Source organism: Echinops telfairi, unplaced genomic scaffold, assembly GCF_000313985.2.
Source record: "Echinops telfairi isolate 266 unplaced genomic scaffold, ASM31398v2 ScPeMD7_7424;HRSCAF=8462, whole genome shotgun sequence".
NCBI classification, from domain to species: Eukaryota; Metazoa; Chordata; class Mammalia; order Afrosoricida; family Tenrecidae; genus Echinops; species Echinops telfairi.
Window position 1 is genome coordinate 16,663,141 of NW_022111324.1, and position 23,909 is coordinate 16,687,049.

General features: G+C 34.4%; 1 protein-coding gene across 2 annotated transcripts in view; it reads right to left on the minus strand.

Annotated features, from left to right (window-relative positions):
* The window catches only part of COP1 (COP1 E3 ubiquitin ligase), a 185,029-nt gene that overhangs the window by 37,705 nt on the left and 123,415 nt on the right, over window positions 1–23,909 (minus strand). For both annotated transcript variants that reach the window (XM_045298112.1, XM_045298111.1), the window contains exons 15-17: window positions 22,593–22,710; window positions 19,381–19,505; window positions 16,740–16,900 (exon numbers count right to left, since the gene is read on the minus strand). In XM_045298112.1, coding sequence (XP_045154047.1) covers window positions 16,740–16,900; window positions 19,381–19,505; window positions 22,593–22,710 — 404 coding nt within the window. The remainder of the gene's footprint in view (window positions 1–16,739; window positions 16,901–19,380; window positions 19,506–22,592; window positions 22,711–23,909) is intronic.

Here is a 23,909-nt window from a genome sequence, read left to right on the forward strand (position 1 = left end):
CAAATTGACCAATCTCCACGCCAGAGTCAATGCATCCATCCATCTACGTGGTCTCTCCTCCACCTCCCAATTTGGTAACAGTTACAAGGCTTAAAGCTGGAAGAATCACATCACGTAAATCACTGCACTATAACACTCTTATTCAATAATACACTATGTAGACCATGTGTTTGCCAGGTCACTAAGCATGTTTTAATAAAATTTTTAAAAAGAGACTGAAATCATACAAAATATGATGTCTAACCACAAATAAATAAAGCTAAAAAGTCATAATGGCAGCAACAAAAAAATTTGGAAATTCACAAACGTGGAAATTAAACAGCACTATTAAGCTACAAATGGTCAAAGAAAAAAATTTAGATGGATATTAAAAAATCATTAGAGTTAAATGAAAATGAAAGTACAATGTATCAAAATGTATGGGATGCAGCAAAGGCAGAAATCAGGGAAATTTATAACGGTAAATGCTTATATGTTTTTTAAAATCTCAAATAAATATGCTACTTTTACAATTTGATGAACCTGGGAGTTGGGGAACTACACAGCATGCTGAAAACTACCAGAAAGAAGAAAATAAAAAAAAAAGAAGAAAATAATGACTAAAGCAGACATAAATGAAATAGCAAGTAGGAAAAAATTGAATTACCAACACCAGAATTTTTTTTTTAAGATCAACAGACAGCTAAACTGATGAAGAAAGCGAGAGAAAATATAAGCGTTTAAAATTATATATGAAACTGGAAATATTACAACGGACTTTAAAGAGGAACTAAAAGATAAAACAATTGCATGCCAATTAGATAATCTAGGCCAAATTCCTAGAAACACATAAGCCTCCTACACTGAAGAAACTTATAAACAGCCAAACTCAAAGAATGGATAAAAATGAAGAAACTGAATGCGCAATCAAAAATATCCCCCAAAAAGGTAAGGCCTGGGTAGATTGCTTCAGAGGAAAATTCTACCACACATTTATCAAAAAAGTTACTTCCATATTTTCTAAATAATAGAAGAGAAAATCTATGTAAAAATCCCTTTATCTTTCAATTCTATTTTTCCACAAAATTTTGAATCCGTCTCATGAGGCTAGTATGATTCCACAGCCAAGTGGATAAAAAGATACCAGGACAAAAGTAAAGACTAATATCCCCATAGATGAAGCAGGAAATAAAAGGGAAATTCCTCTATATAATAAAAGGCATAAGAAAATGCTATAAACCTATCAGGACAGCAAGTAGAATAAGGGTTTTGGGGTGGGGGTGGGGGTGTGACAGTGGTGATGGTGGTAAATGGGAGATGATGTCAAGGAATCCAGGAAGAAAAAGAATGTTTGGAAACTGACTGTGGTAGCAATTGCACAATTCTGCTTTATGTGAGTGAATTATGGAATGATATACAAGTATCCCAAAAAACTGGAAATTATTTTCAAAGCTATGTATTTAAATATTTTTACAAAACAACCTTATCAACTTCAAAGTATTCGCCATTACACTTGATACATCTGTCAAATCTGTGATTCCATTCTTGGAAACATTTTTCAAACTCATGTTTGGATGGCTGACAGCACTTCCCTCGTTTTTTTTCTTCATCTCTTCTATGTCATCAAATTACTGGCCTTTCATGTCCCCCTTTATTTGCAGAAACAGAAGTTGCACAGTGAGTCAGGTAAGTAAGATGCATGGGGAAAGAGAGGCTTGCTGGTTTTTGTCAAAAACTGGCACACTAAGATGACTGCATGAGCAGGTGCATTGTCGTGGTGGCAAAACCAGTGCCCCCTTCAGCCACAAATCAGGCTTTTTTAGTCACACCCTGTTATGCAATCTTTTCAGAACCTCTAAATAGAAAGCATGATTAACAGTCTGACCTGGTGGAACAAACAGCAAGTGTACTACAAATCGACATTTTCCTCCATTTGGGAAATTGATGGATGTCCAGAACAAGGTTTGTCATCAAATGACATTTCACCATTTTTTCAAACGAGAAAACCACTTGTACACTTGTTTTTCCCATATCACTGTCCTTGAAAGTTGAGTTCAGCACCACGGTTCCTGCGGCATTTTTCCAGAGCAAGAAAAAACAAAATTTCAAAGCTGCATGCTGTTCTCTTAAATCGACCATCACACACAAAAAAAACCAAGGTTCAAAAGAAACTGCTTTTATAAAAAAAATTCATTGTGACCAGAGAGAACCTTCCCAGGCAATGCCACCTGGTGCACCAATTCAGAGCAAGTTGCTTGATGCTCACTTAAGCAGGGAAAAATGCATATTATGAAAGCTCCACCTAGCAGAGCTTTTCCCATTTTGTTTGTTTGGGGGGTTACCCCCTTGCATGCATTAACCCCCAATTAATAATTTTTTACAAAACAAAACTAAGCCAACTCACAGGGGCCCTTTTGGACAGGACCAACCTGCCCCTGTGAGTTTCCCAGATTATAAAGCTTTACAGGAGTAGAAAGCTTGTTTTTTCCCCCTCTGAAGAGCTGGTAGTTTCAAACTGCTTTGTTTTGAGAGGTTAGCAGCCCAATGTGTAACCACTACACCACCACGGGTCCTAGAAAACCCAACAGTTACCATTATACTAAAAGGAGAAAGACTGACAGCTTTCCCATTAAAATCAGAACAAGTCCAGGATGCCCACGCTCACCCTGTTATTTGGCACTGAACTGGAAGTATTATCCTGAGCAATTAGACAAAAGAGAAACACAGACTACTGAAATAAGAAAGGATTAAAACAAACTGAAAGAGACAAATTTATTTACCTAAAAATTCAAATTCTCTTTTCAAAAAAATACTGAGTAAGATGATTTTTAAATTGAACGAGTAAAGAAAAAGAACGAAAATGTAGGTCTATACCACCATTACTGAGATGTTAACTTTGTTTCATTGTAAATTTGCTAGAGTATTTAAAAACCAACTTCAGGGTGAGGGAATAAAACTTTAACACGTATTTTCAGTATGTGGTATTGTTAACAAAATCAAGCTTTCTGTTATTTAGGTTAATTCTGACTCAGGACAACCCTAAAGCACAGGGTAGAATTGCCCTTGTGGGTTTCTGAGATGTCAATTCTTAATGGGAGTAGAAAGGCCCATTTTTCTCTCATGTAGTGGCAGCTGGTGGTTTCGAAAGACTAACGTTGTGGTTAACAGCCCAATGTGTAACCACTAAGCTACCAGGGCTATTGTTATCTGCCTTCAAATGGATTCTGATTCCTGGCAACAACATGTGTACAGATTAGAACTGGTACATAGGGTTTTTTTCAGGCTGTGACTTCTCAAAAGCACATTGCAGGATTTATGTCCAGAAGTGTTCCTGGGTGGGCTAAAAAGACCAGTCACTCAGTTTAGCTGAGTGCTTACAGTTTGCACAATTTAATTAGCAGCCCTATCAGGCTATTAACATATATTGAGCACTGATTCTTAATCATTATAACTTTGATTCCCTTTAAGAAGGTTTATAATCTTTTCCTAGAGAAATAGTCACAAGTACATGATAAATGTTTTAAAATGATTTCACGGGTACCAAGAATTCCTTAAAGACCCTTCCAGAAGGGAAATTAAGAATCTTGTACTAGGGGAATCAAATAGCCTCAAAGGGCTACAAATAATAATCAGATAAAATAACTGTTAATCTACCTAATGTCCACATTTGATTTAAAAAGCTTTTTAAAAAATGGTTCGGCTCTGAGAACTCTGTCACATGAACTAACACAGTAGTCTGAACTGGCGGGATTGTCACCTATTCTATTCATTTTAGCATTTCAGTATGCTATTAACAGAACAGGAGGAAGGACAAGCAAAAACATAGGTTACAATTATATAGACAATATGACCTTTCTGTACCAATGCTGTCATATTAAATGTCGAATAAACTGTCCTATCAACACTTAAGAGCAATGTTAGGAAAGAAAAAAGCATGTCTAGTAGTTTTATCATTTTATATAATTTTATCAAATATTATGTGATTAGAATAGAAGTTCTTAGAGGAATATGACACAAGCAAGCTTTATAAAGATGCAAGAATTCCTAATGTAAATATCCCTAACTTTCTAATCTGTTGGCAATACAAGTCTTTCTGAACACCAGCAGACAAAGTAAAATTGCCAAATTTAATGCATAAAAATTCAATAATTACAGTAAAAACATTACAAGGGTAAATTGGTACAAAAGCATAGGAACAAATAAGTTCAAAATAAAATTTTCACAAATGATTTTTTTTTCTTACTTAGAAAAGAAGCGACCCCCTGTGGGTTTCTGAAATTGTAACTGTTTATGGGAGTAGAAAATCCAGACTTTCTGCACCAAAGGTTAGTAGTCTGAATTGTGAAAGAAAGGCTTACTTCCATCATCTTATAGCCAAGAACAATCTATGGAACTGTTCTACTCTGTAACACACGGAAACTGTAAGAGACAGCAAATAACAAGGGACATCTTAGAATCGGAGGCATCTGTAAAAAAATTTACAAGATAAATTAAGATGTGAAAATGCAAACCAAAGAAGTTCCCAGGCAATCAGCATTTTGATGAGTTATACATAGGGTAAAAACAAAGTTTGGTTTGTTAGATGAATTAATTAATAAGAGAAGCATAAACCCAAAACACTGCCATTGAGTCATTTCTGATTCACAGAGAGAAGTCGAACTGCCCTTGTGGGTTTCAGAGACTGTAAACTCTTTATTGGGGTAGAAAGCCTCATCTCCTGTGGCACAGCTTGTGGTTTCGAACTGCAGACCTTGTAATTTGCAGTCCTATGCATAACCAATACACTATCAAGGCTCTTCAAGGGAATTATAGTTGTCATACATTAAACATCCAGGAAAATATAAATGGTTTTAACATTAAAGGATGTAACCTTTTGCAAAATAGAAGGCAAAAGAAACAAAAATATTTCTTAGAACCAAAATCTCTACTGAACTTTGAAACTGTAAGTTAACATAATCGGGAGAAGTATTAAGTTCCTTTTATTTTAGAGTTAGTCTATAGTAAGTACTTCTTTTAAATTATAGCTATATGTTGTTAGGTGCTATCGAGTTGGTTTTAACTCAAAGTGACTCCATTTACAACAGAGTAAACACTGCCTGGTTTTGAGAATGATGATGGCAACAAATGTACCAATGTGCTTGACATAATGGATGGATGCATGGATTGTGGCTATGAGTGGTACGAGCCCCAATAAAATGATTAAAAAAACAAACAAACAAAAATCCCACTGGCCGGTTCTGCACTGTCCTCACAATTGTGACTGCTTGAGTCCACTGTTACAGCCACTGTATGAACCCAGCTCTCCAGACCACAGCATTTCTTCAACTGCTGCTCTATTAGTTAATCTTTTGGATTAATCTATTAAGACTAGAACCTTTAACTGGGGTGTGAACATCAGAGATAATGAGATGGATTACAAATATGGTTAGTTTTAAGTCGCATAATTTTAAGACTAGAGCCCTCCAGAGATAATGAGATGGATTACAAATATGGTTAGTTTTAAGTCGCATAATTTTAAGACTAGAGCCCTGACTACAGTTACTAGCTGGTTGATAGTCAGCTAGATATTTAACCTATTGATTCATCTATAAAATAGTTACAAAGCCCATGTTCATAAAGACTGTATGATAGCATAAAATTCAACCAATGGAAATACTTTGTAAATTCTAATACTCTAAACCAAAAAAGCCCCTCTTCCAAAAATATTATTATTATTATTTGTGAACTATGAATTATTATGGACTTTCTAAAATTACAAATTGGATTCATTTATGTTTATATAGTCAAGGTTTTTAGACAGTTTAACACGAAATAAAATGGTTCATTTCTTATTTATCTGATAATATGAAGTCTTTATGATGAATGCATTAATTCTTAGACATAATTATTGTTTATTAAGTAAAAATAGGCTTTTGTGTCCTTACAATAAGGCAAAGTATGGAATAATATGAGAAGGAAACAAAAACAAAAATATTAAAGAAAAATATCAAACCACTATTTTTTTTCTCTATCTCTAGAAAGCAATTCAGAAAGATATGCTTGGCAAATCATAACATTCACTGGTTCTAAATATATAGGATTTCAAAAATTAAACTGAAATTACATCTACTTTTTATGCAATATACACCCTGAGCTTTTTATTTTCATCAAAGATAATGGCAGGTGTAGTTAGGTCAAAATGTAGTATCTTATTAATTGATCTCCACCTTTACACTAATTTTAAAGCTGTTTCAATTAAAAAAAAAAAAGAGGAGGAGGAGGAAACATACATGATGAAACCCCTGAGGAATCCGGTGACTATGGATCAGGGATGTGAATACGCTTGCCTACTAACATGCAGAGTGCTTTGGCAAGTGGATGGATTGTTGCAGATGCAGTTGGGTTAAAATTTAGCACCCTATCATTTCATCTTCCTTATGATTAATTAGAATTTGTTATAGCTTTTAGCATTTTCTGCATTCTTTTTATTGAGGTTTTTTGATCCATTTTGCTTTGTTATTCTTGTTTTATTGTTGTTTTGTTTCTTAGGTTTTTTGGGGTGCATGATAGATGAATCTGTAGAGCTGGTCACTGGATTAATGGTTCCTTGGGGGTATGGTAAGGGGAGGTTAGGGGAAAATAGGGAACTAATCACTATGAGTACAAGATTGAGAAAATGTTTTAATAATGGTTGTGGTGATGACTATACAACTTTTTGGTGTTATTGAACTACCAAATTGTATCATATGAATTATGTGGCAATAAAACTGTTGGGGCGTGGGGGAGAAGAACCAAAGCTCTTAAAGAGAAATATAAGGATTACTAAAGTGCGTAGTTGAAATCATTATAAGCATGATGAACTAAGCATAACTGGCAAATATAAATATGAGAATTACACAATTTTCAATGAAATGTAAATACATTTTCCCTTATACCCGAAGATTCAGATCCATATTTTGTTGTCATCTTCATCTTTTGGTTGGCTATCTAAGCTCAAATAAAGACCATTTTCATTCAAGTGATCTGTTATAGCTGCAGAATTTAATGCAAACATTCAAAACATTTAATAGCTTTTTTACAAAGAAGTTGTAATAGATTGAATTTTCTTTAATCTACACCATCAAATTATTGTTATGTTCCACAGTAGTAACTTTTCTCCATCCTGGGAATAGCCAATGCCAACTCTTGATAGCTTTATTTGGAAAAATGCGGAGTTAAATGGGACTTAATAAAGAATGGAGTAAGATATAAAAAACACACAACCTGATAAAATGACAATAAATCATACTGAAAGATGTCAATGACAAGCTTAAGTAACAACTGCCAATTTTGTAGACAAAAAATTCATTTTTGTTTGATTATTTCTGCTTTAAAAGGAATATATTTTTATTCAATTAGAGATGGATGATGGTTTCCTACTAAATATACTTTATCATATTATAATGAATTCAAGCAGTATTGTATAATTTTAAGTAAAGGGAAATGATAACCAACATCAGTTTCTTAACCTTCTACAACTATAACTTCTACAACTAAAAATTTGGTAGAAACTGTCAAAAGATACACATTTATAGATCAGATTTAAATCTTTCCCATCTTAAAATATTTTGAATGCTTATAAGTATAGTGGAGTAATAAAAAGTATTTATAGTTAAGGAAAAAAAACCCACCTAAAACAACAAAAGAAACGCAAGCAACTTAAAGTATTTGTATCAATTCTCTGCTTTAAAATTGTCAAAATGCACAAGGGGAAAAAAGCATTAAAAAAAATTCAAGAAGAAACCTATAATACCCATTGTAATACAGGCCAAACTCCCATATAATAAATATGAAAATGATAAAATGTATTTAATGTCAAGTAGCAAAACTCATAAATTACGTTCTGATCACTTCAATCATGTTCTGATCACTTAATTACAGTATTTACTATGAGATATTTAACACAACAAATGTTTTCCTAGAAGCTGTCCATTCAGTATTAGTCATTAAGTGTAAGGAAAATGTACACTTAATGTAATTTACTTGGAAAAGAACTACTTAGCACATTTGTCTCAGGTTTTCACCACCTGCTCATCTCCCTCTTCTACTTCCCCAGCCTCCCTAAACTGGGCTCTAAGGGCTGAGTGGGGCACTCAGGAGATGAGAGGGCCACAGTCTTCCTGGAAGTCAGGGTTCATGCTCAGTCTTCTTTCCTTCCATGCCCAAGACAGACAAGAGTTCATTCAGATTGGCTCTCTTCCAATCAGGAAAATTTTCTAAAGTGTTACACAAACCATCCAGCTAGAGAGAAAAAAGAAAAAAAAAAGGAAAAGAAAGATAAAAGGGAGAGAAGAAACAGAAATGAAGGAGGGAAGAAAGAAAGAGAAGAAGCTCCTATGTTGTCTTCTAAGTGTTCACAAAAGAATTTAGGATAAAAAATATTCTTGAGTATGGGAAGCCAAATATTTTTAAGGTAGTATTTTTAAAATTGTGGTAAAAATATACAAATCAAAACATTTCTGAATACAACACTTTCAATTACATGAATATGATTATAAATTTCTCGAAGTAATGGTCATGCTACCATTATTAGGGGTAATGATTTTTAATTATGTAAAAAGATCACTTTCTCACATTTTGGAATTTTTTCCTAAGGTGGGTATGGAGTATGAAAAATCTAACTGACATCAGATATTCATAATTACAGTTATTCACTTTTTCTTTAGGCCTCTTGGTTATAACAAATCTCGTCTGAGTAGTACAATCTAACTGTTCCCAAACATAATGGTTCATATGATTTCCCAAGGAGAACTGGGGGACTTTTAAGAATGCAGTGCTCTAACCTTCCACTTTTCCTAAACACGCATTTCCTAAGTATGAGTCTAGGAAGAGAAATGCTTTGTTGCTGTTTTTGAAAGATCCTCAGGTTATTTTGATGATCAGCCAGGTTTAAATAAAATTTTTTATAGCTGTCTTCTGCCAACTCATGGTCTTGTCACTGTGCATCCCATCAGGGTCCGCTTCCCCACCTCTAGCTCTACTGACTGTTGCTGCCCCTCCCTGCTGTCTGCTGCCTGAGGGCAGACTCTGCTGTCTGGACTGGCATGGCAGCCCTTAGACTGGCAGCTAAGAATTGAAGGACCTTCAGTCTGTTAACTGTTCCATGAAAGTGAGTTGAACTGATCCCTCTATACTGCAATATAGACTAATTAGCCGTTATAGTCCTTTTGCCATACAAACCTATCCATATATATATAAAATCATAAGTGTTCTGGTTTTGTTTCTCTAGAGAACCCTGCCTAACACAGATGCCTAAGTCTCAGATAAAAATGAATCAATTAACAAAAGCAAAATTATCAGCTACTCTGACCATATCATATGCTGTCACTTAAGAATGACAGTGTTTTCTTGATTCAATAATTGTGAGTGCAAAATAAATGTTAGTAGCAATATACTTGGTAGAAATTATGAGTAAATATATCTTTTATAAAGACAGCTGAGATATAAGTTGATAATCTATAGATTTTATTAAATTCAGTTACTGACTGTTCTAAAAAGTACCAGGTTGTATATGATTATTACACAGGGACACAAGAAACCAAAGATTTTAAGGGAGCCCCGATGGCATAGCGGCTACTCCCAGGCCAGCAGCTCAAAACCTTTAGCTGTTTGCTGGGAGCGAGACAGGGCTTTCTTCTACCATAAAGAGCTACGGTCTCGGGAAATTGCAGCTGCAGTTCTCTTCTATCTTACAGGGAGCTTATGGGTAGGCAATAACTTGATGGTGGTAGAGTTTGGTTTTTGCTTTTTGTCTAGTAAGTAGAGTTAGAAAATAAATTCAAAATTTAGCCTACGGTCCCATCATTCTCCATATTCAGAAGCATAGAATGGGAGGTTATGTACAGAACAAAAGAAAACATACTTATTTCAAATACAGTACAAATCATTCAAATGTAATGTTTCTGGATGTGTTAGAATTTAGAATTGTTTCTTCAAATAGAGGACTTTTTTTGTTTAATAGCAAATTACGTAATGCAGGGGTGGGGGTGGTTCAAAAATTCATGGAAAAAAATCCATTATCTTTGCATTCTATTTTCCATGAATTTTTTGAAGAGCCCTCATATTGCTACAAAATCATCAAGATTTTTATTAAACAAAACCTCAAAACATGAAACTATTCCCAGTTTATGAAACACAGGAGTGGATGCATATGGCTTGTGGGGGGTAGGAGGGTGAGGGGAATTGGGGAGCAAACAATGAATGTTGGAGGGGAGAAGGAACACTAGACCTGATTGTGATGATGTATATACAAGTCTTTTAAAAAGCAATTTAACTATAGAAGTGTACAACTTGTGGATATTATATCAAGAAAACTATTTAAAAAAAAAACCCATTAAACTTGACCAAATTACCATGGCTGAAGGAGGAAAAGCTTTTGCTCAGGGGGCACTGAGTGTATGTTAATGGTGGGGGAATAATTTGAAAAAGTATATCAATAATGGTTGCACAACATGAACATTATAATCAAAGGCACTGAATTATACATGTAAAAGTTGTGGAATCAGCGAATGTTCTGTTGTGTATTCTTTTGCCACAGTTAAAAAGAAATTAAACAATGAGTACAAGGAAGAAGAAAATGTTCTAGGATTGACTGTGGTGATAATTGAAAAAAATCTTCTTGATATGATTGAACTATTGAATTGTATGATATGTGGATGAGTGTCAATAAAATGGTATTAAAACACTTACATTTTTTATTAACACATCCTCCATCTATAGCTGTATACTTCTGGAGGTGGTGTGTCATCTCTTTAACTTTCCCCCAAAGAATTCTATGTTATACCAATTCTATTTCCCCCAAAGAATTTCAAGTTATACCACATCAAAATGACAGTTTTGGCATCCTCAAGGAACTCAAATACTGTTCCTGTGAGATGTTCTTGGATTTCTATGAATAGAAGAATAATCTGAAAGGGCTCTATCAGTTTGAAGGTTGGGTGGAGTAAGGTTTCTCAATGGAATTCTCATAGAACACATCTTGCCACCCTTGAAGAATGAGCAGGTGTACTGTCATGACAGAAACAATTCCCAGGTGCAAATATGCTAGCTTTCTTACCAACAGGGTTTGCTGTTTTCTTAAAACTTCTTCTTAATAGGCCTCCATGATGGACCTATGTGCTTTGAGGAAATGTATCAAGATTACCTCTTTGGAATTCCAAAACATCATAACCTTTTGAGCTGATTTTAACTGGCTCAGCAGTTTGCCTCAGAAGCCAATATTTAACTAAGATCTTGTTCTCTGGACCACACTAATGATTCCAAAACTCATCCCTAGTTATATTTGTTCCATGAAATTTTGTTCATTGGCTTTCATCTTGTTTAAAAGACTGATGGCTTAAGAGACTCTGAGCTAGGTGATCTTTGAGCATCCTTTCTCCCATGGCACAATTCTCTCCTTTTTTTTAAACACACCCCAACTAATATGGTTAATTTTGAGAGAACTTGTCTGCAGATTATATCAAATATATATTGCTTGGAATAACCATGCATATATGAGCTGGAACCTTAGCAGTATTTTTTTTTAACTTATCCTGTTCTGATCAAGTTATTGTTATTTAAAACAAACTAACTAACAAAAACACACTGAGGAAGTGAAATTCCAACATTCACATAAAGGTAAAGCTTGGTATATGCTATTCCAAGTAATTATTTCTAACAAATTCATAAAAATAAAGCCATGGAAGTTATTGTTGAAAGGGACAAAAAAAGTAAGACCATATATACTAGGGTATAAGCCGAGTTTTTCGGCACAATTTAAAAAATAACTTTTTTGTTTGTCCATAGGGTTGTTATGGGGTTTCTTTCTTTTTTTTCCTAATCATTTTACTGGGGGCTCATACAACTCTTTATCAAAATCCATACATATATCAATTATGTAATTATACATTTGTACTTTCATTCAGCACATTTAAAATACCGTTTTGGTGGTAAAATTAGGTGCCTTGGATGATATTTGGGTTGGCTTATACTCGAGTATATACAGTATTCTCAAAAACAAATACCTAAATAAATTAGGTCATCCTAGACTAATAACTCTAAGCTACTAAAGTTTCCTTCCTTTGTACTGTATACCTATTACCACTTGTTAAATTTTTTTGCAGCAAACAATTCTTTTTTAAAAAAATAATATGTATGGTCACAAGAGTTTAAACAAAATTTATTTAATAACTGAAAAGTAAATATGGCAAAAGATATAGTAGCAGAATTTCTAGAGCCATCAACTTGCAAGATACAAAGGACCCTCCCTTCCAAAAACAAAACAAAACAAAACGAAACAAAGCAAAAAACCCGTCAGCAAACTCTAAAATGACTGATAAAAACCTTTTCCAGATAGAAAAAAATACCATGAAAATAAGAAAAGATACAAAGAATAAGTATTAATTCTTGTATTAAAATAAACAACAATGATATCTATTTTTAAAGTATGTGTGGGGTAGGAAATAAGGGAGAAAGAATGGAGAGAAGAAATAAGATAGTTAAAAAATGTTAAATAAAACATTCATACTGTCAGTAATCATCATCCATACCAATAGGAACAGAGGCAGAATAAAGAGTTCTTTTCCTAAAGAATCAATTATGTGTTTCAACAACACTATACTGCACCCTGGATATATCATCCCTTCTGTGGGGCCCTTCTGTAAGGAACTGCCCAATTATCTTACAGGTGGTTTGTGAATCTGCACTTTCTCTACGCTCTTTCTACAACAATTTGGTTGCTTGTTATTGAACTTCTAATACCTATTCCCAGCAACATCTCATGATCACACAGGCTAACGTGCTTCTTCCATGTGAATTCTGTTGCTTCCCTACTAGATGGCTGCTTGCTTAACTTCAAGCCTCCCTATTATGCTCTTAGATTTACCTAATTAATCATGTTAGATCTGCATGTGTTCATATGTATAATTAACGAGGAGTACAGAAACGGGGTGGGAGGAGGGAGTGATAGCAATGCTGACTATATAACTAACCCCACTTAAGGGAAATGAGTTAACAGAATGACAGGTAAAAGGATATACTGGATGGTGCAAGATATGGCGGGGGGTGGGGGTGGGGACACACACGGACGACTAACAATAAATATAAAATTTAATATAATAACAAGGGTTCTTGGGGGGTTGGGGAGGGGAGCGTGGAGATAAAGGGGAGCTGATAACAAACAGTGCAGAAGAAAAAAAATGTTTCAAAAAAGATGGTGGCAACAATTGTATAATCCTTCTTGATCCAATTGAACTATGGATTGTTATAATATCTGTAAGAGCTCCCAGTAAAATGGGGGGCAGGGGGGGAAGAAGTAATAAATGTGATGAATTAATTTTAAAATGAAATTAGAACATTTTAGGAAAATATTTGGTACAAGCTCTTTGTTTGTATTAACATCATAAGCTGACAGGTAACAGTGTTCTTTATCATAATTACATCATTGATTATGAACTCTCAACACATCAACATAAGAAGCAGGAATAACACAAAGTAAAATTTTTACACCTTATCCTTTCTAATAGAAAATCACTGTATTTTACTGTCTCTCCCATTATGTAAGAGTATGAGCCCTAAAACAAGACTTTAAAAAAACTTTTCTCTTTTCCTGATGTTTACAGCCAGTGTCTAACACTGTGACTAATACTGTGTCTAATATTGTAACTAGTATAGAATAATTTGTTGAATAAGCCAACAAATGATCTCCCAAATCTCTTGTCCTCATTTAATAATCTTTATAGGTAACTGGAATACAAAAAATAATTTTAATTTAGATCTGAAGTGGTAAGAAAGTACCTCATTACCCTTTACTTTCCATTTTTTGTTTTTTTGTTTAAATCGTTTTATTAGGGGCTCATACAACTCTTATAACAATCCATATATACTGTACATCAATTGTGTAAAGCACATTTGTACATTCATTGCCCTCATCATTCTCAAAACATTTGCTCTCCACCTAAGCCCCTGGTATCAGCTCATTTTCCCCCTCTGTCCCCATTCCCCCCTCCCTCATGAACCCTTGATAATTTATAAATTATTATTTTGTCATATCTTGCCCTGTCCAACGTCTCCCTTCACCCACTTCTCTGTTTTCCCATCCACCAGGGCGGAGGTTATATGTAGATCCTTGTAATCGGTTCCCCCTTTCCAACCCACCCTCCCTCCGCCCTTTCAGTATCACCACTCACACCACTGGTCCTGAAGGGATCGTCCGCCCTGGATTCCCTGTGTTTCCAGTTCCTATCTGTACCAGTGTACATCCTCTGGTCTAGCCAGACTTGTAAGGTAGAATTGGGCTCATGATAGTGGGGAGGTGAGAAGCATTTAGGAACTAGAGGAAAGTAGTATTTTTCATCATTGCTACATTGCACCCTGTCTGGCTCGTCTCCTCCCCCAGACCCTTCTGTAAGGGGATGTCCAGTGGCCAACAAATGGGCTTTGGGTCTCCACTACACATCCCCGACCTCAATTCACTATGATAGGATTTTTTCTTCTTCTTCTTTTTTTTTTTAAAGATTTTTTCTTCTGATGATGCCTGATCCCTTTGACACCACGTGATGGCACAGGCTAGTGTGCTTCTTCCATGTGGGCGTTGTTGCTTCTGAACTAGATGGCCACTTACTTACCTTCAAGCCTTTAAGACCCCAGATGCTATATCTTTTGATAGCCAGGCACCATTAGCTTTCTTATCATTTTTGCTTATTCACCCGCTTTGTCTTTAGCGGTTGTGTTGGCAAGGTGAGCATCATAGAATGCCAATTTAATAGAAGAAAGTATTCTTGCATTGATGGAGTACTTGAGTGGAGGCCCAATGTCCATTTTATTGTGATACAGCATGTGCCCACATGATGCTGGTGGTTTGGGAAGCACACGTCAAGAAGCACTATTTTAGAAGGTATCCTGAGAACTACAATATATATCTTTAACAGTCTAATGTTAATCAGTGGATTCATCACCCATTTAATCAAGGTTTTGAGAACATTTGAATAACAATTTCTTTCCTCCTGATTATACTGTCAAGTATTTTGTTTGTAAGTTCTTTAAACCCAACAAGGTACCACTGTTTTATAGTAAGTATATTTAGATTTGCTTCATAACTATTTTTATTGCTTTCTATTCCTTTAGAGTATCTTTATCTAAGAAGCTCTGGTGGCTTAGTGGATTACAAATTGGGCTGCAAACCACAAGGCCAGCAGTTCCAAACCACCATCCATACTGTGGGTAAATGATGAGGCTTACTACTCCCTTAAAGAGTTACAGTACCCCATGGGGTTCTTGTTCTGTAGTATTCCTATGAGTTAGAATTGACTCAGTAGCATGTGCTATTTGAGAACATTTTGCTTCTATCTTAAAAACAACATTGAAGGCTTCCTTTAGTGTAGGAATGCTGGTAGAAAATTCTTCAGCTTTCTCTTACCCAAAAAAGTCCTTTATTTGACTGTAATTTAAGAGATGTTTCACTGGGATGTAGAATTTTAGGTTGATAGGTATTTGCTGTCACACACTAAATAACTGATTCCACTGTTTTCTGACTTTGATTCATTGAGAAGTTCACTGTCGTTCTTATTCCTGCATATTTGAAGGAATATTTTTCCTCTGCTGCTTGTAAGAAGTCTTCGTGGTGTTTTTCATTTTTACTGTTATGTATCTAAGTATAATTGTTCTACCACCAGCAGTGATCATGAGGTCAGACACAACAGATTTCAATCTAGAAGTAAGTTCTTTAGCTTTACAGATAAATATAAAAAATTCAAGAGTGCATAGCATCTTCAAACTCATCAGGAAGTCACACAGCTATTCACACACACAAATGTATGGGCTTCTCCATTCCCTCAACCACACACACAAAGATATGCATATTTACCTGGGACAAAGCTGGGGTGGCACCCTGGTTTTGTCTTATAATATCCAATTTACATAAGTATAAGACCAATGTGGTGGCTAACAGTTCTCAGTGCAAATGTAGTCCCATAGGAGAGTTACATTCACAGTGACTATAATCAGTACCTATCATAGTCTATATTTGTCTTAAATTACTAGCGTTCCAATAGAAATGGCACTATGAGAACAAAAGACTCAGAATCGGAGTTTCAGGAAAGCTAGGCTTGTTAACTCATTCTCTGGAGTTCAAAAATTTCTTGAATTCCCTTTCATCAATTTTACAAAGTTTCCAATATCTTCAATCACCTACTTCTGTTTATTTGTTCCCCTTTTTCCTTTATTTGGGTCTCTAGAAATTCAACTTTCTCATCAAGAAACTTAATGTGTTTAAATATTCATATACACATGTATTTTATAGAGAAAATTTCTATGCTAGACTAGTATTAAATTAAGTACACTTATAAAGCCATTTCTTATAATCTGATCCAACTTTTCTTCTTCAGATAAAGGTGTGAGTTCAACTGGACATTTATTGAGTACTTACTAGCAATTAATAAGGAAAATGAGGCATAATGTGTGCCTTGGAGGAATTCCGTTTCATAGGACAGTTGGACACAAATAAGACAATGTAATAATAACAAAATATGCACACAAGATACTGTATACAAAAGAGACATTAAGGTCAACAATACATTTTTCCATTAATGGAATTCCAATATTAGTTAAAATGGTTGTTTTCTTTGGTAATGCTATACAAAGTCAAAAATAAAATGCACGAACACATATCAATTCATATTTTAAACTTATAAAGAAAACTCTATTTTATATAAAGACAGTATCACATGAAACACCAAGGTAAAAAAAAAAATTACATGGAAACTCACCCCATCTGGCAGTGCCCTCCAGCACACAGCACTAACAAATTCATTTGTATCATCTTCTTTTCGGTCTTTATCCAGAACACTTTTGACCGTGTCAAATTTAAAGGTTAACAAGGTCTTAGAAAGTCCTTTATAGTACAGGTAGAGAGAGTTGTTCTCACTTCCTGAAAATAAATAATAAAAATATTGACAATGAGGCAACTCAGAAATAGAAAATCACATTTATATGTTTTCTATCTCTCAAATTTTTACCTTAAAGATCAATAAAGTTTTATGTCAAATATGAAAAGTCAGATCATTGAATTCCTTGAGGACAATATGGAAAAAGAGTTAATAAACAAAAATTACACTTTACTTATAGAAAGAAGTCATTAATAACTATATTACAATATCCAGAAATTTAAGAATGAAAAACTACCAATAAAATAATTTATGCTCTCATAGAGCTGTTTTTAATGTTAGCAAAGCAAGACTGCTACATGCATTCAGAAAGATTTCTGAGACTGTAAGGTTTATGGGAATAGAAAGGCCTATCTATCTCCCTTGGTGAGGCTGGTGGTTTCAGATTTTGGACCTTGCAATTAAAAGCACAATGTATAACCACTATGCAACAGTAAGAAATTCTCTCTCTGTCCCGTTGCCTTCACCCTTGCTGGTACCCGCTGTCTGTCTTCCGACGGCCCTATGTGGCTCAGTGACTCTCGGAGTTGTGGGTGCCCTGCCATGTTTCCACTGACCTTGGATCCAAACAACTCTGCAATCACCAGCCTGCGATCTCCCGGATTCCAGCTTTAGTGTTTTTGCATCAGTGGCCTGCAGCTGTGTGAGTCTGAAGAGAGCCCCAGCTAGCGTGGACCCCATGGACTTGGGTTGGTCTGGGATGCATTCTTGATATAAAATTATTTCTTGACATGAAAATTTTTTTTATACATAAATGTCACTGGTTTTGTTTATCTAGACAACCTAGTTTTCCACAAAGGGTAAGAAAAATGTATTGCAATGAAATCATAAATGTATTGCAACGAAATATAAAACCAAAGTAAAAAAATGTGAAGCTATTGTTTTTTGGATATTCTCCCTCTAGCTCTACACATTTCTGAAGGTGGTGCTTCTATCTCTAACTCTTCTGCCAAAGAATTCAGCACTCTGATGTATACCACATCAAAACGGCAGTTTGGCATCCTCAAGGGATCCAACTAGTATTCCTATTAAATGTTCTTTGGGTCTTGGGAAGAAAGAGAAGGGTAAGATTGGGGCTGTTGGATATATAGGATATGGTTTTCCAACAAAATTCTCATCAGACAATCTTTGTTATCTCTGAAGAATGAGCAGATCATTGTCCTGATGAGGGTAAAAAATTCCTTGGTACGACTTTCTTGGCCTTTATCTTACCAATGTACCTTAATTTTTTCCTTGAAACTTATTCATAACAGGTACCCATGATTTTCCAGTGTCCTTCAAGAAAATCTATTATGATTACCCTTTTGGAATCTCAATAAAGTTGTCATAACCTTCTGAGCAGACCACTCTACCTTGACTTATCTCTGAAGTCTTCCCAACTCTCTTTAAAATGCTTAATCCATCTAAAAACGGTTGTTTTATATGAAACAACATCCTCCTAAATGTTACAAAGCTTCAGTGACTTAGAAAAGTTGCCTAATTCAGTTTTCTTAAAATCTGACAGGCTCTGATCTCAAAATATGTTTTTTAATTATTTTATTAGAGGGGCTCATACAATACCTATCACAATCCATAAATACATCAATTGTGTAAAGCACATTTGTACCTTCATTGCCCTCAAAATATATTTTTTTCCCATGGCACAAAAAAAGTATTTATTGAAGGCACCACGATGAACCAAAAACAAAGGTACCACGGAGACAACTTCTCTGCATCCATCGACTGATCACAAAGACATGTGTTTTTGTGTTTGGAAGAAATCCATACAGCTATGAAACAGAGCTTCAGTAGTGATACTTCTATATTTAGCTTTATATATGAATAGTTTAGAGCCTATATTTTTGAGCATTTTATAAGGTAGATTTATTATAGGAGATATTTGCTTTGACAGTGCTGAGGCCCACGCTAAAAAAGGGCGTATTTTACTTCATACACTTATTTTATTAAACACAAGGCAAATGACTTAAAAGTATAAATAAGTTCATATATTCAAGTACTAGATACCAGAGCATTTAAACAGTACCAAATTTGATTTTTCTACTGCTGACTTAGGCTTGAATAGTCAACAATAAAATTCTAAAACAGATCACTTAATGAAGATATAACTAGAGAGGAAAATAAGTTCAAAGTTTAAGAAGATAAATCAAGGCTCTGAAATCAGACATACTGTTGAGAACTTATTTTCAAGCTTCTATATGTAGAAATTATGTTACAATGGAGAATTACCAAACACAGTTAACAATCTTAAACTAGTTCATATAGCTGGGGTGCTCGACAAAGGAAAGAATACTGCTTTTTCCAGTACGACCAGAGAGGATTGTATAATGCTGAGGCATCAAGTTTACTATACTAACAAAGAGAGTACAGATCATTTCCTGACTTGGTATGTAGTCCATTTCCACTAAATTCTCTTTTTATGATGGATACTGGTTTAAAAGTTCCAGGAAAAAATGGTTTCACTTACCACAAGCTATATAATCTCCATTGGAAGCTAGGCCTACAAAATTTTTTTCATTGATATGACCCTTGAAGGAACGTAGGCAGTATGGCTTCCCTACATTCCAAAGCTTTAGTTGGCTGTCTGTTGATCTAGTATAAAAACAAAGATTTGAAATGCATTTAAGTTGTCAGCGCATGTAGCTTAATCACTAAAAATTAGAAGCAATCCATTTTAGTGCCTATGAATATAGATTCTGAAGACAACTGATGTCAATCTGCCATTAATTTACTTTTGGTTTTGGGCAAGATGAAAATCACTAACATCAGTTTCATTATCAGTTAAATATAAAAAATGATTTCTATCTTATAGAAATAAATAAATCCTATAAAATACTGTAAAGATTAGATAACAATTATCACCATTCCATCACTGATATTCACTGAAAAATTGCGCTAAATCCAGCCATGTCTTTTTCCATTTAATTTGCTTGCAATTGTTCAACTGTACTGCTATAACGAATACAAACTATATTCATAGTTCAGCCAGTCCTCCAAGGACAGGATAGTATACTATGAGCTAGTTAAAAGATCATATAAATAAAATTATTTAACAAATATTCACTGATAACCTCACCATACAAAAATAGTCTTAGGACTTTAATAAAGGCTATAATTTTATTTCCTGGTGACTTTTATTTTTAAAAGTGACCTTATTGTTTAATTTGCTTTTCCTCATTAAGACTTTTGTATTTCTCCTAAAAAACATAAAAACATTTATTTTATATTAAATTACATTCATTTTATATTAAAATTATATTATACTTTCAATCACAGTTCACACCAGCTGTTCTCAAGCTGTGGGTCACGACCCCCTTGGGGGTCAAGCGATCCTTTCACAGGGGTCACCCGATTCATAACAGTAGCAAAATTAAAGTTATGAAGTAGCAACGCAAATAATGTTATAGTTGGGGAGGGGGTCGTCACCACAACACGAGGAACTGTAATAAAGGGTCGCGGCATTTGGAAGGTTGAGAACCACTGCTTTTACACAGTTGTTGAGGTTGCCATTCAACAATTTCTACACAAGTCATTCAGTGGCATTATTGACATTCTTCACAATATATGAATCTTCTCATTTCTTTTCTGGTTGTTCCACTTAGATTAATCTAGTTTCCACACAGACTAAAATATTTTAAATTAATTGTTGACTGGTCTCACAAAGGTGCTTAAAAAAACAGAATATAGTACTTATAGGTGATCTAATTGATTACAGAGCCTACTTATTATTTAGCTACTTTGGGAGGCTTCAGGTTAGTTTCAGTCAGTTTGGAGAGTATCTCTCAGGCAACCATCTTGGAGTGTTCTCGCTCAGCCTGCAGTAGTTCTGTTTACTCTCAGCCAACCCAGAACCCTATTCCTCCCACACCTTTTATTCTATTGGGACCCTGATTAGAATGATTGCTCATGGTAGCGCTTATTATCTTTATTAAAGACTACAATCTAAGTTACCTTTCTTTCTCTTACTCTAACGTTCATGAAAAAGGGCACCATGCTCAATGTTTCACATGTATTCTTTGATTTAAAGAATTATAATAATGATTGGGTTGAAGTAGAAAAATATGTTCTGAAAATGATGGCAACAAATATAAAAATGTGCTTGATACAATGTATACATGTATGGATTGTGATAAGAGCTGTATGAGCCCCCCAAAAAATGATTTAAAAAATAATTATAAATAATTATTGCTGCTCATCATTTACATAGCACTGTGACTAGGCATCAGACTGCTAACTATAGGGTTGATAATTCATACTCACTAGTCACTTCATGGAAAAAACATGAGGCTTTCTTCTTGTATGAAAATATATAGTCTTTGAAGCCCTTCATGGTGTTGCTATGAGTCAGAATTGATTTGATGGTAGTGGGTTTGTTTTTGTTTAACACATCTTTTTAGAAATTTATGGTGTTTTCATTTTTTTTTTTTGCTTAAAAACGTGTTGGATATTTTTTATGTCTATAGCTACGATTATATTTTCCTTGTTTCAAACATATTTCCAGATATAATTTCTATATTCTAAAAACGTATAATATCCAAATTTTACTACAGAAAAAAAATATACTTTATGAAAAGTAAGGACAGAAAATTGGTGAAAACAAATTATAACTATATGTTAACTATATATTGGTCGACTATCATTTCCAATGTATATAACTCAGTTCAATGCAAGATTGTTTTATCAAAGTACATAATTCAACATTTATAAATCTGAAATTAAAATAACCTAGTTTTGCTATGCAATCTACCATCCGTACTTAAATTCAAATTAAACTTACTAGTTGCTATTACTCTTAAAAATGGGTTATATCTTGACTGGGTTACATTTAGCTTAAATTGTTAATAATTATCTACAACACACCAAATTGAAGAGCTTAGTTCTCTCGAAGTGTGAGAAAACAGTAGGTATGAACACGTGAGAAAAAAATTAAGAATGGGTATTAACTAAAAAAATGAAGAGAATTATGAAGCAGATAGTAAAAATAAGGGGCTATCTTTGTTAAGTACAGTATATGAGATTTGCCAGCAATGCTTTGCCAATTAGAACTTATTTACCTGGTTGATATCATGTCAACTTCAAACAAAATAAAAAAACAACTAAAAGATCAACATATAATTCTCCATTTCAGAAGCTTTTTAAAAGGCCTACCATTTGCCACACCTAAGCAGTAATCCTTACATGGTTATATTTGAAACAACTGGAACTCACTATAACAATCACAAGAAGATAACATCCATATTAAAAAAATCAACCAAATCTTCCCTTAAAGCAAAAATAACACAGCTATGATATAATGCAATGTACATAAACATTCAGTTCCATTTTACTTGTCTTTAATAAATGAAACAGCTCTCATTTTGTTGAGTTACCCATGTTAACCATTTCTTAAGGAGAGCAGGTGGATGAAATTTAATCTGGTGTCCAAATGCAATTAAAATTTAGGATTGATAGATCAGATAGCAACATTAAAAATTAAAATCATTATTAGATTTTTATTCACAGCAGTACGGACCAGCATAAACACTGATTCTATATAAACAAGTTATAAATGGCAATTATGTAAAAGAAACCACACCAACCCAACATCATGCTTTACATGCATTCACAATGACTGTAAAGGCTGGTACATGATAAAAGGGCTCAATGTTAGGGTCAAACTCAAAAGAGAATAATACTCACGCAGATACAATTTCCTCACCACTCACAAATTTTGCATAGGAGACTGCTTTTCGGTGTCCTTTGAATACCATGATTGGTTGTTTAGTGTTACGAAGATCATAGTAGTGGACACAGTGATCTACAATGAAATAAACAAAATCCCCAAAATGCAGTAAATGAAGAAAAGAAAAGCTAATTCTAATCAGGTAATCTCAAACCTGTAACAGGAACAAAACTAGTCTGTGAATCATCTTCAAAGACAGGAAAGGTATAATAGGTTCTATACTGTGTTTCAATATTGTGTCTAGGAAGATATGCCTACAGATTTAACAGTGCTAGTTTAAAAGGGAGCTTTATTGACATTTCCTCTATTGCTTCCAGTGTATTTAAGGGTTCTATCTATGAGTTTTGATGTGATTTTTACATGGTGACATCAATCTCTGGAAAACCAGGATGGTGTAAAACTTTATTTCACACATCTGCTGTTAAATACACATCTTTATTTACATATATTTTATACATCAGAAAATCTACTGATGATCAATAAACTGAGACATGTTTACTATAGGTACCCAGAGGTACACTCATCATCTTCAGATCTGTCACTTTGTTGTACTGTGGTGGCTCGCCGGTTGCTGCAATGCTGAAAATTATGCCACTAGAATCTCAGATACAAGCAGGATCACCTATCCTCGACAGGTTTCAACAGATCTTACTGATTAACACAGGGAGGCTAGGGAGGAAGAAGAGGTAGTTCATTTCTGAAAAATTAGCCAATGAGGTTGGAAAGCACTCAAAGTAAGTTGACTTTAATGATGTGGATGAAGCAAAGTTTTCAAAATATTTATTTGCATGACTCAAAATGAGAAGAAACAGACAAGCATCCATTAATAATCTAAATTTGAAAGATACAAAATATGACTAGGAAATTTTGAAGTTGTCAAAAATCAAAAGGAATGGAGATCAAAATTTAAGATATTAGGAGCTAAAATGTATTGCTCATTTTGATCAAGCAATCATCTACTTTACTTATGGCAAACTCAAGAAAAGGTGTTATATTAATCGTCAAAGGAACATTTTAAGATCTATTCTGTCGGTGGTGAGGAGGGTGTAGGAGGCCTGTTATGGCATGATCAAGGATAATGTAACCAAGAGGAATTATTGAAATCCAAATGAAGACTGAGCATGATAGTGGGACAAGAGGAAAGTAAAAGGAAATAAAGAGGTAGGAGGCAAAGGGCATTTATAGAGGTTCAAATAAAGGCACGTACATATGTAAATATATTTATATATGAGGATACAGAAATAGATCTATGTGCATATATGTATAGGTTTAGT